This window comes from Sinocyclocheilus grahami, unplaced genomic scaffold (assembly GCF_001515645.1).
Source record: "Sinocyclocheilus grahami isolate Dianchi unplaced genomic scaffold, SAMN03320097.WGS_v1.1 scaffold233.1, whole genome shotgun sequence".
Classification (NCBI taxonomy): Eukaryota; Metazoa; Chordata; class Actinopteri; order Cypriniformes; family Cyprinidae; genus Sinocyclocheilus; species Sinocyclocheilus grahami.
In genome coordinates, this window is record NW_015505412.1 from 3,832,872 (window position 1) to 3,858,566 (window position 25,695).

Sequence of the window (25,695 nt, forward strand, 5' to 3'; positions counted from 1 at the left end):
CATTTATTGCAAGTATTTTAGAATTTAAAAAAATATATATATAATAAAATAATATAAAGTTTGATGCTATAATTGTTGTTTCCTAAATTCAATAATTGACTTTTATTTGGTCATCATACTGAAGATAATAGAAGAAAATACTTTCAATTATACAAAAATACTATTCCATTTTCATAGCATTTCTCAATAAATGACTTCCAACTTTAGTCCTTAGAAAGCAGAATGAAACAATAATCTTATCAAAAACTGTAAATGTGTTACAGATGCATTAAAACATATTTTTTTTTATTAATATCTTCCGTTAAAACGCTAGCTTTGATATTCCTTAAATAAAAATAATTTGTTACTTTCTTTTTGCTGACCCACCCAGCATCTCCTTGCAGCCCCCCAGGCGATCCCTGAACCCTTGTTTATGGACCGTTTATAATAGATGTTTTACCATTATATAAAGAAAACATAGCAAAAATATGTGACCCTGGACCACAAAACCAGTCATTAGGGTAAATTTTTCAAAATTGAGATTTATACATCATCTGAAAGCTAAATAAATAAGCTTTCCATTGATGTATGGTTTGTTAGGATCGGACAATATTTGGCCGAGATACAACTATTTGAAAATCTGGAATCTTAAGGGTGCAAATAAATCTAAATACTGAGAAAATCGCCTTTAAAGTTGTCCAAATGAAGTTCTTAGCAATGCATATTACCAATCAAAAATGAAGTTTTAATATATTTACAGTAGGAAATTTACAAAATATCTTCATGGAACATGATCTTTACTTAATATCCTAATGATTTTTGGCATAAAAGAAAAATCAATTTTGACCCATACAATGTATATTTGGCTATTGCTACAAATATACCCCAGCGACTTGAGACTGCTTTTGTGGTCCAGGGTCACAAATGACAAACTTCAGCTTTAAAATATCACAGCACAACAGTTTTAAGTTTTAAACCGGAAATGCAGCATGTGGCCATTTGAAAGTATCAGTCTATTGAGTAATTGTATTCTTTGTGTTCCTCTCTAACAGAGATGGCCGAGCGCCACGACGTGCAGCACATCCTCCGAATAGCGCGGGAGCTGGTACACAAAGTGCAGACCCTTATCGAGAACAAGTGAGAATAAGAGTAGGCTGCCGCCCACCGAGTCCAGCCTGGCCGAATCTCCTTCTCTTGATCCCAACAGCCCAAGGCTTGAGACTGGCCCGGGATCTGCCTCGACGTCTTGACTCTTAATATCGTTTGCCTGCCACAGAATGCCGTTGTGTCAGACCCTGGCGTTGTCTGCATGCTCGTGGTGTTTGAGCACACTGTGACTGAGGTTTTTTTCCTTTCTTGCTGTACACGCCTCCAGCACACACACCGCACCGATCAGGTCCTTTTAGATCTGCTTTTATAAGAAATGGGAAGCCTCATACAGGGGTGACAACCGTTTCCTTTCCCTAATGGCCGCTAAATGTACAGTAACTATTCCACTCTTAGCAGTGACGATGGTGTTTCTGAAAGAAAGAAAAAACGGCGTCGAGCAGTTTAGCTGAGCAGTTTTGAATCCTCAAACGAGGTTGCGTTACGTCGTCAGCTCCCTTAAATAATATCTAAGCCACGAAGAAGTCGTCCAAACAGTGTGTGACCAAAAGGACTGTGCCAATAATCTTGTACTAGTATTTAAATGCCTTGTTTTATTGTTTAGCGTCTCTATTGCCCCTTTTCTTCTGTACGATTCCCTCGATGTTTCGGATGATGGTGATGATGATGGTCTTGGAATAAAAGTAGTTGGCGTTGCCTTTGTAACACGTTTCACGACCTGCGTCCATACTTCTGCACTTTGAATCTGTCGCTCCATGACACCCGTGATGCTTCTGAGTGATAGGTGTTATCAGGGGTCACTATACTTCCCTTAGTGTCCTAAAGTCTGGAAAGGGTCCAGGCTCTTCCACGGGTCAGAAAACTGCTTCCACGTGATGAGACGAGTGTGACTAAACTAATTAGTCTTTAGCGTGTCACATTTTAGATGCTGGTTGGCTTTGTTCACACTGCATATACTGTACACTACTGTTCAAAAGGTTGGGGTCAGTAAGATTTTTATTTTTATTTTTTAAGAAATCTATTTTATTCAGCAAGGATGCATTAAATTAATCCAAAGTGACAGTAAAGATTTCTATCTCAAATGAATGCTGTTCTTTTGAACTTTCTATTTTTTTTTTTAAAGATTCCTGAAAAATAAAAATGTATCAAGGTTTCCACAAAAATATTCAGCAGCACAACTGCTGTCTTGAGCAGTAAATCAACATATTAGAATGATTTCTGAAGAATCGCGTGACACTGAAGACTGGAGTAATGATGCTGGAAATTCAGCTTTAACGTCACGGGGATAAATTCGTTTTAAAACATATTCAAATAGAAAACAGTTATTTTAAATTATAATAATATTGAACAATATTACTGTATTATTCAAAAACATTAAAACAAATCTTACTGACTACAATCTTTTAAACAGTAGTATCCTGTTATTTTTCGACATTCCAATCTTTATTACTGATTACTCGCACTTATCATTTTGCAACTCTGATGATGTCCCAAATCATGAAAAAGAACTACTTGAATCTGATCTGACTGTTCAAAAATTGGATTTTAAATGAGAAATGTCACTAAATTTGACCTGCTTTTAGCACGTTTTGGCTGTATATCATCAAATGTGTCTCACTGCTCTTGTTAAAGGAACATTGCATACTAGTTGCACATTTTTAAGTGTAATTCACTTCCATACACTCTTCCAAGTAATTGATGCCTGAGGCTGTTTGCAATGGAATACTAGCTAACTAAATACTTCACACAGAACTGCGTACTATTTGTTCTTGAATAGTATGTGAAAAAAATGCAGTATGCGGTGCAGAGTGTGACCAATCGTCATTTTGGAAATAAAGTTATTTATAGTTGAAATGTTAACTTTTGACATTTTCTTCAAATGATATATTGGAAATGGACTGTTAAGTCAAGCACATTGCATTGTGGGATATTAATATTCCATGCAGGGTGCTGATATAAACCACATTTGGTCATCAGGGTATTTCACGCATACAGACAATTCACACATTAGTATGCGTACTATATACTGCAGAGTTAACTTTTGACATTTTCTTCAAATGATATATTGGAAATGGACTGTTAAGTCAAGCACATTGCATTGTGGGATATTAATATTCCATGCAGGGTGCTGATATAAACTACACATTTGGTCATCAGGGTATTTCACGCATACAGACAATTCACACATTAGTATGCGTACTATATACTGCAGTAGTAGTATGCTAGTATGCTATTCCAAACAGCTTCAAATCCCCAAAAACCAAAACCAACTGTACTTTATTCTAACAGCTGACAGAGATTATGGGAGAAGTGGTCTTATGATGTGACTATTGGTCACTGCCTCAAATCTTGCCAATTCCTTTTGTTCTTGGTTCTGGTTGAATGCGTGCGAGGGATGTTTTAGCCCTTATGAAAGGTTTACTTCTGACAGGAGCTCATGTACCAAAGCCTCTAAAACATATACACACGTGCAATGTTAAACCATATCTCAAAGACTGTTGATTAGGTGTATAAAAGACAAATCATTTCTTTTCATTTCTACTGTGAGACATTTATTATCCTCCTTTCCTTGTGTATTATTGCACTGTAAATAAAGAGAAAAGCCCTGGATTTCTATGAGGACACTACTGTCAGCTGTATTTCAGACTCTATTTTTTACTTACTGGTTTTAGAGACTGGGCTAATCTGGAGAGCTGTACAATTGAAATGTGGGAAACCTTCGTTACTTGTTGACTGTTATGTCCTTTATCAACGTTGTGCACTGGTTTCTAATCGTTTAAAATATATATGTACATTTTTGTTTGGACGCCAACATCAGAATGAAGTATGCATTGTAATGGATGTATCATTGAATGTACATGTATTATGGGGAAAAAAATTGTTCCTTAAGATTAAAACATTTTCATATGCAGACTTTTTTTTTTTTAGCCGTCTGTGCACTTAATAGTATACATTTGGAATAACTTAGAAGTTTAAACAGCAGATCAAAAAATATATAAATATTATAAAATATTTAAATATTAAGTTTGGGGACAATAAGATTTCAAATTTAGTTTCAAATCAATTTATGCATTACATTGACAGAAGGTAACAGTAACGTAATTTCTAATGTTACAAAATATTTCTGTTTCAAATAAATAGTTTTTTTTTAAACATTCTATTCATTCACTAATCCTGTAAAAAAAAAAAAGACGATGGAAAAAAAATCCACAAAAATATTAAGCATCGCAAGTGTTTTCATCCTAATAAATGTTTCTGAGAACTAATTCAGCATATCATGTGACACTGAGGACTGGAGTAATGATGCTGAAAATTCAGCTTTGCCATCGCAGGAACGAAAAGTTTTAAATCAGAATATCTCACAATTTTATGTTTTACTGGATTTTTGAGCAAATGAATGCAGCCTTAGTGAGTATAAGACATTTCTTTTAAAAATCTTAATCCCAAATTTTTAAACGGTACAAAATATAAAAGAATGAAAGTAGCACAGACAATGTGCGCAGTGTATCAGAGTAACCGCTAGAGGGCGCACAAATGTCTTAGACAGGGGTGCCCAAACTCGGTCCTGGAGGGCCGGTGTCCTGCAGGCGTTTGCTCCAAAAATAGCGTCTTCTAAAGCTAACGCTCCTCCATAAATATTTCCTTGCTGCTAATTAAATCCACTGTATTTTCTTACAACAGAATCACAGGTTTGTGTAGCCAGGAAAATTAATGAAAATTAGAGTACAGTGTGGAAAACTAATTTTTAAAAAGAAAAGAAGAAAACACAAAATTCAGAACAGCAATGACATTCTTAGGCCACAATTGTTACAGTACAACATCAAAGGCCAAAACTGTCCTCCAAAGAGTGGTCCGGGTTCAGAGGCCTGTCTCTGTCTGTCTATCTGTCTGTGTGTGTGTGTGTGTGTGTGTGTGTGTGTGTTTCCATGCATGGAGGTCCCAGCATAGCGGGGGTGATGCAAGTCCATCATGGTCCCACGGCATCTGCTTCTACTCAGCCCTGAAACACAGCAAGAGCACAGCAGCTGAGTAAAAGAGCAGCTACGGCACCGTCACCTCTACTGATGTGACAGAACGTCAGCAGAAGAAGACCTGTGTGCCATATTATGATGCTTTCACAATGAGTATTGTAAAATAACACATACAACATACAAATGATTCTCAGGAAACAGTGACATCTGTTTGCTAAATGTTTCTTCATGACTTAAAACAATACTGATCAAATTCACAGAATACTCAGACATTCTTTGATAGATTTGACTACATATAAAATGCTAAAAAGTGCTATTAAACTACAAAAATATTTTTATTTTTAAATGTTTAGCTTTTTGTTGTTATTTTCATTAATATATTCCCAGAATATTTCCCCCATTCATCAATACTTTTAATGTGTTTTATAGGAAGTTAAAATTAAAATACAGGTAATAAAATGTATTATTATTATTTTGTATTATTATTGTTGTTGTTGTTAATAATAATAATAATAATGTATCAAAGAATGTGGCAATATTCTGTCTTTGAACCATGTGGTTCAAATCTATTAAGACTTAATATAAATCTGTTTCTGGAATAATACTTTAAATATGATGCCAGAAATATCAAATAATGTCAAATAATCATCCCTGGTATCACTGGTGGTAATATCAAATAATGAACAATTTCTGCAATTTTCAGAATACCACAGACATTTTGTTTTAATAATAATAATAATATTTTTCTAGCACAACCGGCACCATTTCCTTAAAATGACTCTTATACTGTAAAAATGATTCAAAACAAAGAGCGAGCAAAGTTTGCAAGTAAAGATGACAATAGCTCACTTCTACTGATAAAGCTCTCATCTTCTCCTCCTAACTTGGGTTTGGCTTTTCTGGGGACTTCTGAAGCTGTGATAAGAGAAACATCTGTTACACATGTGTGGACACAATACAGGACAGCCAACAGTTTTCACTGTATTTGTATTGTTCTGAGCATTGCTTCAGCGATGTTAAGTTTGATTTCTTCTTGAGATCAGAAGAGCAGATCTGATGAGAGTGCATGTGAGTCGAGTTGAGCATGTTCATTTGTATTTAGTGATTCTTTAGCCGCAGAGTTTGAATCACAGCAACTCCAACCCTCTTAAACTTCTCAACAGCCTCTAAAGTTGCTTTTCAGATCGTTTTGACACCAAGGACCCCCAAATATGATGAACATGCCCTTCCTATAAAGGCGGGTAAATATGAGGAAAAATATTCAATGATGCAATAAAAAACAACATATTGTTTGCGGTTTTTACTAGTTTTTTTTTTTTTTACTTTATTTTCACTGTAATAAAATAATAATACATTGAAATATTAATTGAAATAATATTTTCTTTGCATTAAGTTTGAAAAACCCTACTATGGAAGCCCGTTTCCGCCACTGAATAAAAAATAAAACAAGGTAATTGTGAGTTTATATCACGCAATTCTGACTGTTAAAAAGTCCGAATTGTGAAATAAAAAGTCGCAATTATCGTGTTTTATTTTTTATTTAGTGGCAGAAACGGGCTTCCATACCCTACATACTACCTTACATAATTTGTTTGTGTTCTTATAAAATCAGTTACATATTTACTCATATTTTGAAGATCAAAACTAACTCTATGAAATCACTCATAAACCTGCTATCCCACCATCTGTCCAAGAGGGGACAGTATAGGACTCGTAGTTAGCACACCAGCCTGTGACTATGGAAGAGAGTGTTTGAAATGAGGCCACAGATCTACAGCTAATGTGATCAGATCAAAAAATGAAAACATGAGATCAGAGGAGCACAGGCTAGAGGAGACCACAGGACACCTTATTAACTAGCATTATGATCAGAAATTACGTGAAGAGCAAAGAATCAGAATGAGTGGAAACAGATGGGAATTAAATGACCACCATTTTATTTACTGAAGAAAAAGAAATAGGAAGAACAAAATCCATTTATTATGAAGAGCTTAAGGACAGGCAGAATATCTACCATACCTGTGTTTGTTCTTTAAGAAAATCAGGTAGCTGAAATTCACCCTTAAAGACCTGGAAAAACAGAGGGCTGATTTTAGAGACGGTCACACTGTGCAAACACAGGAACTACACTCTTTCCACAGATACCAGGGCACTGCTCATTCACTACACATTTCAAAGCTCAGACTCTTCCCTTTTCTGTTTTTATGTCTCTACCTGAAGTCATTTTAGTCTCTAAAAACATCCCTCTAAACAGCATCAATACAAACGGTTTTATATGCCTCCAGAAAGCAGTAATGTGGCCAAATGAAAAGTCTGGCGCTGAACGGAAAACGAAGTCCTCTTATGTGAACCGCTCTCTTGCGCTGCTAGGAGGATATTGTGTGTCAATTCCCAGGGTGTCTAACTTCACAAAATTCACAAGCTCTATCCAGGGATGAAAGAAAGCGTGAAAGACTGTGAGAATGAATGAGAGCCAGACTGAATGTTGGTATGAGAAGCACCCAGTACAATCTCCAATTAAGACATCCAGCTGATCTCATTTCCTGGCTTTCTAAGCTTAGCTCTAGAGCTCATGCAGGTTTTTGGGTATGTTTGTGAGCCACAGGAAAGAAGTGCTGACCTGATGAGAAGCCAGACAACTTGGAGATTGATCCACTATTTTCAAACCCTTTCTGCCGTGGCAGGTCTAGACTGCGAGAAACCTGAAGCTCTTTATCTTTATCCACTGCTGCTGGGGCTGTCAGTTATTAGAGCTCTATGAAGGTGTTTTTCTTATAAACCCCTCAATTAATTTGTGCAGGATCTCTTGTTCAGCCAAATCATAAATAAATAAACTCTTATGAACACTCAGCATGACCAAGGTATGAATAAATTACTCTTACAAACCAGCTCTGCGTTTCCCAAAAACATTGTAAACCTAAGTTGATCGTAACTCCACTGGTGACAATGGTTCTAAAATCAACTTAAGCTTACGATGCTTTTGGGAAACGCAGCCCAGTTCTTTTAAGTGAATCAAAAACATACCGTACAAATTGTGTAGTCTGATTTATGAACTAATGACTCTTACAAACCAGTTCTTTTCAGTGAATGAAAAAAAAAGTTCAAACTGTGTAGTCTGATTCATGAATAAAATTAGTCTAATAAGTACAATAAGTACAAACTATGTACTGTACCTAAACTATGTACCTTCCTAAACTATAAAGGCAGCTAAATATGAGGAAAAATATTAAACATGATGAAAAATATTAAACATGATTGTTTGACAACATATTGTCTGCAAAACTTTTTTTTTTTTTTACTTTATTTTCAATGTGCTAAAATCATAATAAATGAATATATTAATTGACAAAATATTTTCTTTGCATTAAGTTTAAAAACCTGTGTACTACCTTAATGGCAATGAAAATCTTACATAATGTGTTTGTGTGAATGAAAAAAAAAAAAAAAGCAGTACTAACTGTGTAGTCTGATTCTTACGAGCCAGTTCTTTTTAGTGGACCAAAAAAAATACAAAACCTCTGTAGTCTGATTCATGAATAAATTACTCTTACAAATCAGTTCTTTTACGTAAAAAAAATTAAAATAATACACAGCACAAACGGTGTAGTCTGATTTTGAAGCCAAAAAAACCCCCAAAACTATATTATAAAAGAAATATACCCAAATTAATCAGAATCTCTTTGAACAGAGCTGAATTAAGAGCCTGTGAATCAGAATCAAAACAGGAAATCTGTATGGATACTCAGCCTTATTACACAATCAGATGGACATTTACTGCCATTAGGTTGTGACTTTGTCTTGTTTTTAATCAGTGTCACATAAAAAAAAAGTCTAACTTTATATAAAAATAAAAATAAATCAAAAAAGGATTCGGTTCCATAATTCCATTTCATTGCTCTCCATCGTTCTCTTTTCCAACACAACAATGATTCTTATGTAAATGATTTCAAAAGCATGTTTGGGGTAAAGAGAATCTGAAACAGTCAATATAATTATAAATGGCTTCCATACACAAATCATTACATACGACTAGCTGGTTTTGAAAATATGCAGTTTTTTTCTGAGGGTGTTTGGGATTCTTTTGTAAAGGGTAACCGAGTGAATTTGGCTCATTCTCCCCATCTAAGCCAGCTCATCCATGGGATATGACTGTTACGCAAGACTTCAGACCGAGAGGAGTCTCCAGGCTGCTGGTTAAAGAGAGCTGGTATCACTGGTGGGTCAAGAGGTGGGGGTTCAGCCATTGGGTGTAGAAGGAAGCGAGTTAATTTGGGGTTAGAGTCGAGTTGGCTAGCCAGACTTGCGGTTCAGAGCCTGAATGGAATTCATTCGCAATGAGAAAGGCGTGCATGTTTCCCATTTCCCATTTCGTAATAATCTATCACTCGTCCAAGACTGTTAGCCACACTAAATCCTGTGAATGTTGCATTAGAGGTGAGGATTCGTAAGTCGTATCACCATGGCTGGAGAACAAACAATAGTTAGGAGAAAGACAGACTCTTGCTCACACATTTTGGCTGTGACTAGATCTGGTTCATTCATTTTGTTTGATGAATGAGTAGGACTTGTAGAACACAAAAGTTTAAAAATGTATATTTTATCTTATCCTGCCCCCAAACGCTCCTTCATATCCCCATAAAAACAAGCGTCTGACAAGCAGGTCTGTATTTGCTGCAATGACGTATCTGGTTCTCTATGTTGGATTTAACAGCAGTGACACACAAACTGAGACAACAAGATCTCGTATGACATTTGTTTGGCTCGCTACCACCAAGAAGTGAATTTTTCAGCGCTGATGTAATGGGACCAGAGGTGTAAACAGAACCTAAAAACCATACTTGAGTAAAAGTACAGATACCTTACAGTGAAAATTACTCCATTACACGTTACAAATCACCAATTTCAAAACAACTTGAGTAAAAGTCTTAGAGTATCTGATTTTAACAGTACTTATGTATTTTACTTATACTAAATATAGGCTCAAAAAATGCACTAGTTAAAGAGACATGCCAGTGATAAACTGTAATGTTGTGGAGAAGCTGCGGAAAAAGGCAGAGGCAAGGATTGTGCAGGTATTTAATGAAAAACTAGAACAAACAATAAGCCAAAAACCAAAGGGAACAAAGAACAGAATTACTGGCAAACAGACAAACATTACATTTGACAACTCGCAGGAACTAAAGAAAAACTAGGGCTATATATACACACACAGGGTTAGACACCTGGGGAGACTAATCAAGGGGAACCAATGAACAAACGGACTACAAACACCACGGGAGACAGGAAGTGACACAATTCCAAGGCAAGGCACAGAGAGCATGAAACAAAAACAAGAAAGAGTTGATTTGTGAGGAGAGTTTTAACCAAAATAAAACTGAACACCTCAAAATTACATAACAAAAAAACAATATCCTTCAAAAAGGTCTCTTCAGTATAATGGATAAATAAAATAATGTTAAGTAAAATTAAAAAGCCAAAGTCTTCTTGCACTGGATGTGCTGGTTTGGGCCTCATTGCCGGCTGCAGTCATGTCCTCATCTCATATATAAAACACCTCTGATTCACAAATACTTGCTAAAAGGAACTCGCATGCACATAAAGTAGCCTTGTTGAAAGGTTTGGGTGAGTAAGGGCAAAACGCACAAGATGCAGTACTTTCAGTGACCTGTAATAGGCAGTATCACGTCTTTTTTGTAGCAGAAATAAACTGCTGCAGAAAAAGTTAGGTCCATGCAAAATGTAATGTGTAATTGCAACACTCATTTCAAATGTAGTGGAGTAAAGAGTACAGATACTCATTCAAAAATGTAGTGATGTAGAGAGTAAAAGTTGCTAATATCTTTGATACTCAGTACAAGTACAAAGTATCGAAAAAGATACTCAAGTACAGTAACTAATTACATTTACTCCAATACTTTACACCTCTGAATGGGACACATTTACTCTTCAAGCAAGAGGTGTAAGTATAGAGAATAATCAGGACAAAACCTGTGGGTAACAGAGCGTGTGTGTGAATGAGAGCTTCATCCGGGCACAGTCCTTCAGATCCTTTCAGTTCTTGAGCTCCAGGGAGGCGGCAGTGGAAAAACGGACTGTGCAGCCCAGCAGGAGAATTCTCTACTGGAATGTTTACATTCAGATCTCCTGTAGCTATCAGTATGGGCTGCTCACTGAACAGTAGGTTTGACTTCTATAAATACACGGAGCAAGAATTAATTCATTTGGATGAATTAATCATCCAAATGATGTAATAATTGGCAAATACGAAAGGAAAGAAATATTATGTAAAGAAAAACTCATGCTGGGATTAAAATGTAAAAAAGGGCTCATGTTGTTTCAAGACACATATGTCTTTGGGTAAAAGTAGTCCATATGATTTGTTCACTATATTACAACCCTCCTCAAGCCTTTTGATGGCTTAACAAAGCACATTATGCCTAACATCTTTTTTGTTCAACCAATTTAAAGTTTATACCATTCAAACTTTTGGGAGCAGTAAGATTTTTTTTTGTAAAAATTTATACTTTTACTCAGCAAAGATGCATTACATTGATCAAAAGTGACAGTAGAGTTATTTAAAATGTTACAAAGACTTCTATTTCAATTAAAAGCTGCTCTTTTAAATCGGACAAAATGGTTTTGTTTTGCAATGTTATTTACATTGATGATAATAAGAAATGTTTCTTGAGCACAAAACAGCATATTAGAATGATTTCTGAAGGATCATGTGACACTGAAGACTGGATTAATGATGCTGGAAATTCAGCGTTGCATCACAGGAATAAATGACATTTTAAAGTATATTAACGTAAGAAACAATTATTGTAAATTGTAATATTATGTAACAATATTACTGTTTTTACTTTACTTTTGATCAAATAAATGCAGCTTTGGTGAGCATAAGAGTACTCTTTTTCCATTCCATTACTCTTTTTCCAGTTTCTTCTACTTTTATGTAAGTTATATTACCTTTGTTGTCATCTAATGCTCACTTAAAGCTAATCTTTACCTTTAAAACTGTTATCGTCATAACATGAAAATAATTATTGGCTTACCAATATTAATATAACTGCATCCTTACAACAAACTAAATTAACAGCCCTACAGTAAACAAACACCAAATCCCTTTCTGTTCTCTTGAATTTTTAATTTGAGGATCAGCACCAATAGAGGTGGAAATAGCAAGGGAAATCGTCGTTCCTTTCCCTCTTATGTACAGACATGCATAAAGAGCTTATAGTGTAATGGCTAAGACACAGTGCGGTGGTCTGTTTAATGCCTAATGGTAGCTCAGAGTGCTGTCAGCAATGAGAGGTGGCGAGCAGACAGGGATGTTGACAGCATCTCATCTCCCAGCACCACCACATCCAGAATCACCTGTTGTAGAGACGCAGCAGAGCGAGGAAGAATCTGCCGAAGAGCTGGTGCTCACTGTTCCATATCACAGAAATGGCAAAAGCTATTCATCCGTGACGAATTAAACTGTGGTAGGACAGTCATATAACAACAGCTCCTCTAATGCAGGAAGACACTGCTGACTCAATGTGTTAACACGCATACATCAGACGCACAGGGCATTACCATACTCATGACTCTTTCACAGCTTCTCTTACCTTGGGCTGATCTAGACATACAAGAAAGGGTCATTTAACACTATTACACACTAGATTCAACTCTGGGTAAAAAGTTATAATAGCTTAAGTATTGAACTTTAAAGCCTAACTCCTACACAATTTGTGCTATGAACCTGAATGATAACTAGTGTTGTTAGCATTAAGTAAAACTATTCAAAATCATTTCAGTAATTAACAAAAAATAGCTGAAATAAATAAGCACAAAAAATTACTTATCTAAAAAAAAAAGTTTTATTTTCAGGTAAATTAAAGCTAAATAGAAATATTAAAACAAAAACAAATACTAATACAAATTTGTACATAACAAAATTACTAAAACTAAAACGAAACCTGAAAATATAAAATTGTAATTCTAAATTTTAATAAATACTCTAATAGTATATGAATAACACTAAAATGACTCAAATCATGGATTTTTGGGGAGCAGTAACATTTTCTGTGTATGGTACTGAAAAAAAAAAGATTAAAATTGTAGGTGATAGATAAGCCAGTAAATATTCTAATGTTATGGCATATAAATGATAATATTTATAGATTTACATTATAGAAAGTGAATTTAGTCATCACAACATTATAATGTACAGTATGAAAAATTTATATTTTTCTAAAGATTACATTTAACAGTGTTAAGGTAAGTAAGCAACTCTAGCACTGCTGGCGAAATTTTTTCGCGAGATTCACACATTTCCTTCAAAAAATCTTGCTCTTGTTATACAAAGTGTCACAGTTTTGACTCAATTTTAATTCACATGACCTCCTTTTCTCGTAAACAAACTTCCAAATTATTCTGGTATGTTGCTGCCAAGCCTCCAATACTGTTAAACATGACCATTTCCACATAATGCCACTAGCAGCACTGTTGAGACTGACTTATTGATCTTAATATCAATTTCCCAACATGAATCATAACGAAGCTGCAAAGTCACTTAATAGGCATCGATTGTGGCTTTGGACAGGATTCAAAATGTACTAATTCACAGGAGACCGATGACAGACAATTAAAGGGTGGAAAAGCAAGACTGTCACTTACTCTCGGCATCCTGCAATATAAAGAAGCTTTTGTGAAGTGCAACAATATGGGCCAGGAAGAGTCAATCTGTTGTCGAAAAACACTGAAACTCACAGATGCCTTGATAAGATAATGTCACTGAAACTTGGCCAACTATATACATTCGTCATCATGTTACTGCTGTCCTACATAGTTTAGGTGGAGCATGTTGAATCTGCATGAACAAACCAGACAGAAGTAAGATAAGCAAAGGACACCAACAAACAGCTAAGACAATACATGAGATGGCTATAGAAGCAGTTGACAGGAACTCCATTAAAATAAAATTCAAGTTTTATGTCCTTTAGTCCATGTCTATCAGCATAAAGCCATTTATAGAGTCTTTAACAGCTGTTTTTACTGTTTTCTTGTTTGCTCTTGGCATGACTGCATAGATTACTGTGACATGGTAAAAATGTCAACCGGACCAATATTCATGGCTCCAGTTGACACAGTATGACTGTTTGAAAATTCAAAAGTGTTCCTCGTAGCTTGCAAGCAATGAATTACGCTAATCTGCTTATTTTTCACTAAACGGTAAGACAATGGACATGTGATAGTGCTACCTTCATTATGCCAAATTAGTCTGGAGTGCTCAGATCAATATTACCATCTAGTAAAGCCTCAATACTTATTTGTAGAAATGGTGCATTACTGCCACAAGAAATAAGGTCCAAGTTTAATTACCACAAGACACAAGCATTTAAAAGTACAATGATACTGAGAATGGGTTACACTGCCTTTGTAAAAACGTAACTGTAGTTTCTACTTGCTGCTGATGTTTAACGGTAGAAAAAGTGCTCTTAAAGGGACAGTTCACCCAAAATGAAAACTCTCATCATTTACTCACCCTAATGTTGTTTCAAACCTTTAATACTTTATGAATTCTGCAGAATCACAGAAGATATTTTTTGTCTATAAAATGGACCCCACTAAATTCCAGAGATATTTTGGACCCCATTGACTTTTATTGTATAGACAAAAACAGTTGAAACATGAATCAAAATATCTTCTTGTATGTTCCACAGAAGGAATACAGGTTTGAAATGACATGATGGGTAAATGGTCATTTTTATTTGGGGTGAACTGATATCACTTAAACAAGAAATTTGGAGATTGTCAAATTTTATTTTTTAAATATTACATGCAAAATGTTAATTATTTTATGAGCACAATAGAATTTAGACGCCCTCAAAGATAAAAGACATAAAAGCTGCAAAACGCTCATTTTGATTTTATCGGGTCTTAACAAGGGACTTTATGAAAGCAATAAAGTGGTAGTAAAAATGTTTAGAAAGTCCGCCTCAGGTATTTGCTATTGTAACTGATGCAACGTTGAGTAATCTTTGAAGTTAAAGCCAACATAAAATACTTGGTTTTCCTCGAATCCGTGTCAAAACAAAGAGGACAAAACCATGACATGTTAAGGCAGAGCAGCTGCAAAAGTCATCAGATCTTACCAGACCCCAGCTGTAACCCCGAGTTCATAAGGTGCCTTCTACAGACCTGCACCGTGACTCTGCAACATCGCAGCTTTTTTCTCTGATGAGCTGGAGTCTTGCAGTTCGTCTCTGTTTCCAAGGAAACCTCGCTATTGAGAGGCTTGCGACTTCAAAGCCATTTCCACAGCTATCCAGATACTGTACAAAAATGGCAGGAAGACTTGCATTCAGAGCGTATTATAAAAAGCTGCAACGGCCTGCTTCCAGCAAGGACATCACGTGAAGGAGACCCAAGTAAATCTAGAGCCAAATGAATCAAAAACACGGACGGTCGCTGTGGGAAAATGAAGTATTCAAGTAATGTACAAGCCTAAACGCTCCTCTTACACTGAGGATTTTCTCATTTTGAAACACTCCAGGCAGTTGTTTTTTATGCAAATGTTGAGCATTTTGAGCAATTTTGTAGTGGAGTGCTCTAACACAAAAAATGAGCAATCAATTTCTTGAAAAATAAAGCTTGTACATTTAACTAACTCTATTTATATAAAGACCACTGTTTTAGCATTTCACATTTTCTTGTTCAGAAAAATGAGGTGCTACATGGTAATAGTTGGAGTCTGTTGTGTATGATAGCGATCTGACAAACGACAGAATTCCTTGTGCACTTCTCACTTTCGTACCACAACATAAGCAGATCCTCATCCGGTGGGATGCACTCTAACAAGAAGCAAATATACCAATACCAATCACAATACTGCCACATTTGGATGCTCCTGTAGGAATAAACCATCACCTCTCACCTCTCATCTGCAGTCGTACCCATGAGATTTGGGTGAGAGTTTCAATGTGAAAGAACATGTCATTGTTCTTCGGCAGAAAAATCAATTTGCGAGTAATTTGAGTGGTGGTTTACAAGTCAACTAGCTATTTTCAAAACAAACTACTCATTTGTAAACCACGGTTCAATGCCATGACACTCGTTTCTTGTCTGGATCTAATAATTTACTCAAAAATATACTTAAAATGCACTGTAAAATGCAATTAAAATTTTTATGACAAGGTAAGATCAGATTGGTTGTAAAATGGTGGCGGTAACTCAATAAAATGTTAATGATATACGTGAATTCATTAATGATATTTGTAAATATTTTTAACTTGAAATATACACTACAGGCATGGGCCGGTATGAGATTCTGATGGTATGATAACTTTAGATTAAAAATATCACGGTTTCACGGTATCACGGTATTGCGATTACAGCTCTAAAATATGTTATTTTTAAAAAACAACTTTTTTTCCACTGAACACATTTTATTTTTAAGAAACATATAGAATATTTTGGAACAGTAAAGATGTCAGGTTAAATTATTAGAATAAATAATTAAATTCTTCTTAATTAAATGCAGTCGCTTAAGTGAGCATAAACCTGCAGCTCAACAATAATCAGAACATAAATTATTTTCTGTAAAAAAAAAAAAAAAATCCCTATAAATGAAAAAAATGCAGTCACTTAAGTGAGCCTAAACCTGAAGCTCAATAATCAAAAAAATAATCAAAACATAATTTATGTAAAAATAAAAAATCATTAAAAGTCAAGTCATTAAACCTGCAGCTCAACAAGGTTTTTGGAGACATGCTCGCTTTCTACACATTCATCTTTCAGTCCAAGTTATGATGCAGGAATGTTCACCTTTCCCGGATTAAGTTTGGAGCTATGGTTTGGAGCGGTGAGGTACGAGGATGTGTGCACATACACACATAAGGAAAGAGACACACACACACACAGTCTCTCCGTGCAACACTCAAACAGTGGAAAAGTTTGTTTTTTGTTTTTTAAATGCGTGATTAAAAGTTAACTTAAAAGTATAGACGTGATACCAGCTAACTTTAATTATTGTACTAAATCTCAGAATATGTAAAGCACTTTGAATTACCATTGTGTATGAAATGTGCTATACAAATAAACTTGCCTTGCCTTGCCTTGCCTTGATCGGGGATGAAAGAGGGAGAAATGAAGATGACACAGATATATAGTTTATGTTCGATCTGGAAGTATTTATTTAGCGATCAGCGCTAAAACGTCATCTGTACGGAACATCGTTGTGTATGGAACATGGTTAGTCTACGTTACCCAAAAAATTCCCATACGACAGACTTCGTCTTTTTCGACGGGGGGAAAAAGTTCCAGGGATTCATCTCCTTCGGCCATCCCACACACAGGTGACTATGACCTCTTGCACCAACCAGAGGGGGAGGGGTCGTGTGTCTCGTTACGCTATTCGCTGCACACAACTGAGGGAGTCCTGCACTTTCCGTCTTTGACAACACGTAAAAAAAACTGCACATACCGCAGGAACAGTATAATGGAATATTTTAGTGGTTTTGAAACCGTGACTTTTCCAAACCGCGGTATACCTTTTATGGTCCCATGCCTATATACCGCGGAGACCGGTTATCGTCCCATGCCATACAGTGTTCAAAAGTTTGGGGTCAGTAAGACTTTTTAAAATAAATTCATACTTTTATTTCGTAAATTGACCAAAAGTGACATTAAAGATATTTATAATGTTTCAAAATATTTCTATATTAATAAATGCTGTTCTTTTGAACTTTGCTACTGATCAAATAATCTTGAAAACAAAATATGCATCACAGTTTCCACAAAAATATTAACCAGTTTTCAACATTGATAAATAAGAAATGAAATCAGCATATTAGAATGATGTTTGAAGGATCATGTGACACTGAAGACTGGAGTAATGGCTGCTAAAAATTCAGTTTTGCCATCATAGGAATAAATTACATTTACATAAAACATTTCACATTATTACTGTTTTTAGAGTCATTAAAGTTAAACTTTTGTTGAAAATTATATAAAAGTTTTTCTACATTTCTAAGAACACGTCACATGTATTGAAACTAGATTTTTAAAAGATTTCCCTTTTTATCGTGGAAGTTATTATTTGTAATTAACCCACATGCTTAGTCTGCATCAATTTCAGCAATCCAAGGCCTGAAAATGCACCACGAGCAAATGAAAGACCTGCTGACCTACTGTGACAAGATGAAGTTCTCAAGGTGAATGCATACCTTGACTCTAGGGGTCTAACAACTAAAAATCAAGTCAGGAATCTTGGTGTGATTCTGGAGACAGACCTTAGTTTCAGTAGTCATGTCAAAGCTGTAACTAAATCAGCATACTATCATCTCAAAAACATTGCAAGAATTAGAGGTTTTGTTTCCAGTCAAGACTTGGAGAAACTTGTTCATGCCTTTATCACCAGCAGGGTGGACTATTGTAATGGTCTCCTCACCGGCCTTCCCAAGAAGACCATTAGACAGCTGCAGCTCATCCAGAATGCTGCTGCCAGAATTCTGACTAGAACCAGAAAATCTGAGCATATTACACCAGTCCTCAGGTCCTTACACTGGCTTCCAGTTATATTTAGGATTGATTTTAAAGTACTTTTACTTGTTTATAAATCACTCAATGGCCTAGGACCTAAATATATAGCAGATATGCTCACTGAATATAAACCTAACAGACGACTCAGATCATTAGGATCGAGTCAGTTAGAAATACCAAGGGTTCACACAAAACAAGGGGAATGTGCTTTTAGTTATTATGCCACCCGCAGTTGGAATCAGCTTCCAGAAGAGATCAGATGTGCTAAAACATTAGTCACATTTAAATGCAGACTCAAAACTCATCTGTTTAGCTGTGCATTTATTGAATGAGCACTGTGCGATGTCCGAACTGATTGCACTATATTATATGTATAATCGTTTTCTTAAATTCATTTTAAACCTCTTAAATCAAATTCTTTTTTATTTTTATTTTTTTTAATAATTTTCAAAGTTTTTAAATTCCTTGTTTTATTGTTGTGATTATTGTTTTTATTTTATTTTATGTAAAGCACTTTGAATTACCATTGTGTATGAAATGTGCTATACAAATAAACTTGCCTTGCCTTGCCTTGCCTTGATCGGGGATGAAAGAGGGAGAAATGAAGATGACACAGATATATAGTTTATGTTCGATCTGGAAGTATTTATTTAGCGATCAGCGCTAAAACGTCATCTGTACGGAACATCGTTGTGTATGGAACATGGTTAGTCTACGTTACCCAAAAAATTCCCATACGACAGACTTCGTCTTTTTCGACGGGGGGAAAAAGTTCCAGGGATTCATCTCCTTCGGCCATCCCACACACAGGTGACTATGACCTCTTGCACCAACCAGAGGGGGAGGGGTCGTGTGTCTCGTTACGCTATTCGCTGCACACAACTGAGGGAGTCCTGCACTTTCCGCCTTTGACAACACGTAAAAAAAACTGCACATACCGCAGGAACCGGATAATGGAATATTTTAGTGGTTTTGAAACCGTGACTTTTCCAAACCGCGGTATACCTTTTATGGTCCCATGCCTATATACCGCGGAGACCGGTTATCGTCCCATGCCATACAGTGTTCAAAAGTTTGGGGTCAGTAAGACTTTTTAAAATAAATTCATACTTTTATTTCGTAAATTGACCAAAAGTGACATTAAAGATATTTATAATGTTTCAAAATATTTCTATATTAATAAATGCTGTTCTTTTGAACTTTGCTACTGATCAAATAATCTTGAAAACAAAATATGCATCACAGTTTCCACAAAAATATTAACCAGTTTTCAACATTGATAAATAAGAAATGAAATCAGCATATTAGAATGATGTTTGAAGGATCATGTGACACTGAAGACTGGAGTAATGGCTGCTAAAAATTCAGTTTTGCCATCATAGGAATAAATTACATTTCAAAATAGAAAACAGTTGTTTTAAATTATAAAACATTTCACATTATTACTGTTTTTAGAGTCATTAAAGTTAAACTTTTGTTGAAAATTATATAAAAGTTTTTCTACATTTCTAAGAACACGTCACATGTATTGAAACTAGATTTTTAAAAGATTTCCCTTTTTATCGTGGAAGTTATTATTTGTAATTAACCCACATGCTTAGTCTGCATCAATTTCAGCAATCCAAGGCCTGAAAATGCACCACGAGCAAATGAAAGACCTGCTGACCTACTGTGACAGCACTGCAATACTTAAAACACAGAGAAACCCTGCGTTTAATGTATGTTAAAACGAGTCGAAATAAAACGGCTCATATTCTTCACCTTCTGAAGCTCAGCTTGCTTCTCAGACTTCAAAAACAGCACAGTTCACAAATTTTACTGCACATGCTCAGTGTTTCGGACCGTCTGCATCGCATACCTTGTGAGCAGATCTTAGATCTTCGCTGTTGTGTGTGTGTCGTACTTCATGTAGAAGGAGGGAGGGGGGAGGCTTAACGACTGATCCATGCAGCTGTGTTTGATCCAGGGGAAATACACATTAATATGCAGCAGATGTGCTTCTCCCTATGTCTCTCTTTCTCGCTCACACATACACACACAGCCTTGAGTCAAAAGATTGATCTGGCTGTTGAAGGAAAGAGACTACAACAAAAGCTTTTTAAAAGAATGCTGAATGAAATCCGGATGCTGAATGAAAGCATGCACAAAACTGGCCAAAATATGCAGTAACACAAACAAATGCATTAAAGACGAAATACAATAGTTACAAACAAACAACACACTCTTGCGCCCAGTTTTAAAAGTTCCCTCCTTCATTTTGGAGCAAAACATGAAACATTCATGCCTTGCCCATATGTGTTAAAAATATTTACAGCGTTGCAGAATTTGCTAGTTGAATAATTGTTATTTTCAAACAAGGATCTGAAGAGTGCAGGTTTTCAGAGAGAAGAACAGCGTGAGTTTTATTCAACAATCGAAACATATGGAACTGACAGAGATTGGCACCAAGTGAATGGCTGAGAGTGATATGTCCAAAAAAAGCAGCAATTGCTCAGCTAAAAGGAATCTTCTCTGTGTGGGAAAGAGGGAACAACTGTCATGGAAAGCAAAGTGCAACTGCAAAATAGTTCAATAGCTTCAGACTGTCATGGTGGACATGGAGTATTAAGAGACAGTTCACCGAAAACTCACTATCATGTTGTTCCAAAGCTGTATGACTTTCTTCTGCGGAACACAAAAGAAGATATTTTGAAGAATGTTTTTGACCTTATAATGAAAAACAACATTGGACCTGAACATTATTTTTTTTTAAATATCATTCAGGTTTGGAACAATATGGCGCTGAGTAAATAATGACAATTTCATTTTTGTGCGAACTATTCATTCATCTATTATGTAATTGGATTTCAAGACATTCTGACCACAAATAAATTCCTACAGCTGAGAAAAGGGCAACTGGGATAAAGATTAAAGAAAATATTGCCCAGCCGTGTCAATGCCACTGATAGTTTTCCCAAGGATAGGAATCTGACACAGCTTTTCCCCTCAAACCCTCGGAGCCAGACTGGCACATTAGAGCTCGATAGAGTTCAACACGGACCTCGTCCCGACCTATGAGGGAAAACACCACACTCTCCACAGTGACTGTGGTTCGCTGCTCAAGTAGCATAAAAATGCTTTCCACCACAGTCAGCACTCCATCAAGTCATGCAGTTTTCCAAAATTCTGTGTCGTTTCAACATGGAAAAACACTAATAGAGTGAAGATTTATATCAGGCCTTTCATAGTGAATGACAAGACCACCTAGCCCGCCTTGAATGGCACAGTATTCATTATTTAGTAAAGCAAGGGGACAGACACCGAGAGTACTAAGACACTAAGAGCCTGGAGCCATTCTGATCAATCTTTCTCTACAAAAAACATTTTATATTATTTTTTCCCCATGGTTTAGCATATGATTTTGTCATTAATCGCTGCAAATGGGTAGCAGCTGTGAGCAAGCATGGAGTAATACTGCTGATGTAAGAACTGAGCCTAAATTCTCTTTATTAAAACGAGACTTCCAGTCTGAGCAAAAAGAAAGGGACACTCTAAGCCAAGGTAATAATTCAGTCATGTGATCATCATTTTGAGCTATCGATGATAAAGTGAGCAAGCAGCAATTTTTCTTGAACTATCATCATTGACTGAATTAGTATCCAAATTGTCTAGATCTTTAGCTCAATAAACAAGGGAGAGAAAGGAATTACACAAAGAATTTAGATTATGGGAAAATAAATGGATTCAACAGAGTGTCAATTAATGTTTGGTTCTTTATAAAGAACACCCACTTCATCTAAATAATGTGGGACTCTAAGAATGAAACTAAATGACTGAAATTTTATTGTATTTATCCTTCATTAAGAAGACCTTTCTTATTTGAGATGTGTGATTTCTAGTGTCTACCTAGTAGATCTATAATAATAATAATAATTCAAAACATAAAATAAATTTAAGAAATATAGTAATCTATCTATTTTTTTATATATAAATTTTTTTTAAAAATATTTTTATGGACCAATACAACAATCCATAAACAATAAACAGTAATTTATTTACTAAAACACCATAAAATGCAGAGATTTATATGAACATTTTTGTTTTGAGTCACATCTATCAACTAACCTCTCCTAACAAGTAAGCCACTCCTATGTGTTATCTCTAAACAAAAACCTGACTTGTACTGTTTTTTTTCATGGCTTTGTAAATATTTCATTTCAGACATATTAATATTTTACCTAGGGTGTGACGTAATGCCGGATTCTTTTTTAATATCTCTGCAAATTTGAATCCACATACATTTTATGGTTATGCAGCTTATTTAGCAAGTTAGAAAGTGGAATATGCGCTACCGTAAGCAGTAAAAACTAGACTATAATTATTTATTGGGGTTCAGTAAAACCGGTAAGTTCATTTATTTCAGCATAAATAAATGAATGAACTTACCGGTTTTACTGAACCCCAATAAATAATTATAGTCTAGTTTTTACTGCTTACGGTAGCGCATATTCCACTTTCTAACTTGCTAAATAAGCTGCATAACCATAAAATGTATGTGGATTCAAATTTGCAGAGATATTAAAAAAGAATCCGGCATTACGTCACACCCTAGGTAAAATATTAATATGTCTGAAATGAAATATTTACAAAGCCATGAAAAAAAACAGTACAAGTCAGGTTTTTGTTTAGAGATAACACATAGGAGTGGCTTACTTGTTAGGAGAGGTTAGTTAAGTGATAGGTTACCTATCACTGATATTTGCATAGGGATGAACCTTTTTTCCAAGAAAATTGGAAAATCAACTGGACGCCCATCATTGTTCACTTATGACAGCAGATGGGAACTACAAATATTGGGTCAATCCCACAAAGCCTGTCAAGAACATGTGCAGGTTATATTACCCTTGAAAATCAAAAGAAAATAAATTATATTTTGCATTTATATTATTTTCTTGACAATTTAGCACATTATCTGGCCATCTCATTAAGATAATTAGGTAATCATATATCATTGTAATATGTGTATATTATTTTTAATTGTTAATTTAAAAAGTATTGTTTTAAGTGGAGATACAAATAAATTGCAAAATGATCAATTGCAAATAAAATAAATTGTCTTTGACTAAATACAATTTCTTATAAAACATATATAAAATAATACAATATATATATACAGTGAAACTGAAATATGACCTGGACATGTTCTCTGTGAGATGGTCTCTTTCTCTGTTTTTCCAACTAACAATGGATCTGCTCTTGTTTGGGCTGAGATGACTGCAGTTGGAGACGGATGGAGTCATTGAGGCCATACTCTCCAATGTTTTTATTATTTCTTCCCTCATAGAGAGGATTGGCTCTACATGGGAAACAGATTACTACACTCAATCCCCATCTGCAGCCAAGACACCAGGGAACGCCTGCTCCACTGCCACCCCACTTCAGAATGTGGATCCAGTGCAGAACACCCTGAAGTGCTTAAAGTTCTTCAATACAGCAAACAATGACACAAAACCAGCAGCAATACTCATGCTGGCACGCTTAGGAGTGTGTTTGCATGTGATTGTGTTAAAACAAGTGAATGACCCAGCAGTCAGTGTGACAACCTGACTCGTCATGCCTTCTCAAACATCACTCACAGAACCATGACAGGAAGTCCAATCCTTTTCTGCAAACTGTTTTTTCAGACAGCTTGTTTCAATGAACACGCTTCACCAGTTTGTTTATGTAATTATGCAATGACATCACGTATAAACAATGTTATAATTAAAGCACTTAATGATGTGAAATGATGATTAGAAATGATGCTCATTTCAGCAGCTCATCAATTTCAGGCATGGCTGAGTCTGAACTGTTTCCGGTGACTCCAGAACTGTTGAAACCATTATCCGACTCTTGACTCGAGAGAGAACCGCTGTTAGTATACTACAGTTGACACAAGAACTACCGCCATTGGATCTTTGGGAACATATAGGAAACATATTTCCTATGTTTTATTTGTTATACAAGCTACCACTAAATATTGTAGAAACTTAATTTGCTGTAAAGTTGCTTTGCAACGATTTGTATTGTGAAAAGCGCTATACAAAAAAATTCTGACTAATATTGACAAGTCAATTTTCATGGCCATTATGGCTGATAATATTTTGTCTAAATAAATTAAAAATCAAACACAAAAAATTTAAATCAATCATTTTAAAAGTGATTTTAGGAATAACAACATTATAATGTAAAGTATAAAAAAAATGGATATTACATTTTGAGATTTGCTAAAAATTTTACATAGCAGAGTTTTTAAATGGTTAACTTTAAATGAGTATTAGATGACAGGAAAGGTAAAATAATATATATATAATATATATATATATATATATTATTGTCTGATAATCTACATGGTTCCGATATACCGTGCTTCTCCTTAATATGCGAAAACTTTTACATGCGGTGATTACATGCAGTAATACAACTCATTTTATAACTAATACATTATTTATTTTCCCCCAGCATATTTTATATAAATCAATCAATATATAAATTGTATACGTTTACTCCGATGTGGCATGAACAAATAAATATATAACATCAATCGATACAATATATATATATAAAAAAAAAAAAAATAGTATTGTCCAATAACCACCATGGCACCAATATATCATGCTTCTCCTTGATATTATTATATCTTTTTTTTTTTTAAGAGTTGCATGAAAAAAATCCTGGGTTGCGTTTTTTTGGGCTTATTTGAAAAAATATGATTGCTTGTTAGGAAAATCTGACAAGCAACTTTGTTTCTTTACATTAATGTTCGCCATATTCTCCGATGCATTGATTGACACTCTGTCTGCTCACAGCAGCCAATCAGTGCAATAATATTAGTGCTGTAGCATAATTCATCTAATTCGTCAAACATTCTCCCCCCTCCTCGCCCTCATTGGAAAAAAGTCATGCTCAACATGAAGGCATGTGATGCTGTAATGATACTAGGAGACGTAATAGAGGGGTGGGATGACTTTTTCTTATAAGATAAATTTTTTATTTTTACAATGTAAAATGTGTTTTTGTAATGTATTAATTATCACAGGATATTAAAAAAAACAAGTAGGCCTATACTAATACTAACAGTATATACATT

At 35.3% G+C, this 25,695-nt stretch overlaps 1 protein-coding gene and 1 long non-coding RNA gene across 4 annotated transcripts in view; one reads left to right on the top strand and one right to left on the bottom strand.

The window, feature by feature from the left end:
• The window catches only part of LOC107597553 (small G protein signaling modulator 2), a 49,943-nt gene extending 47,915 nt beyond the window's left edge, over positions 1 to 2,028 (top strand). For all 3 annotated transcript variants that reach the window (XM_016288674.1, XM_016288675.1, XM_016288676.1), the window contains one exon: positions 1,032 to 2,028. In XM_016288674.1, coding sequence (XP_016144160.1) covers positions 1,032 to 1,120 — 89 coding nt within the window. In that variant the 3' untranslated portion in view covers positions 1,121 to 2,028. The remainder of the gene's footprint in view (positions 1 to 1,031) is intronic.
• A 2,828-nt stretch (positions 2,029 to 4,856) lies between these two features.
• LOC107597605 (uncharacterized) lies at positions 4,857 to 7,155 on the bottom strand. The gene is made up of 3 exons (XR_001610475.1): positions 7,077 to 7,155; positions 5,907 to 5,972; positions 4,857 to 5,086 (listed from the first exon to the last, which is right to left on the bottom strand). It is a non-coding gene; the product is annotated as an uncharacterized lncRNA (long non-coding RNA).
• Between the last annotated feature and the right edge of the window lie 18,540 nt (positions 7,156 to 25,695).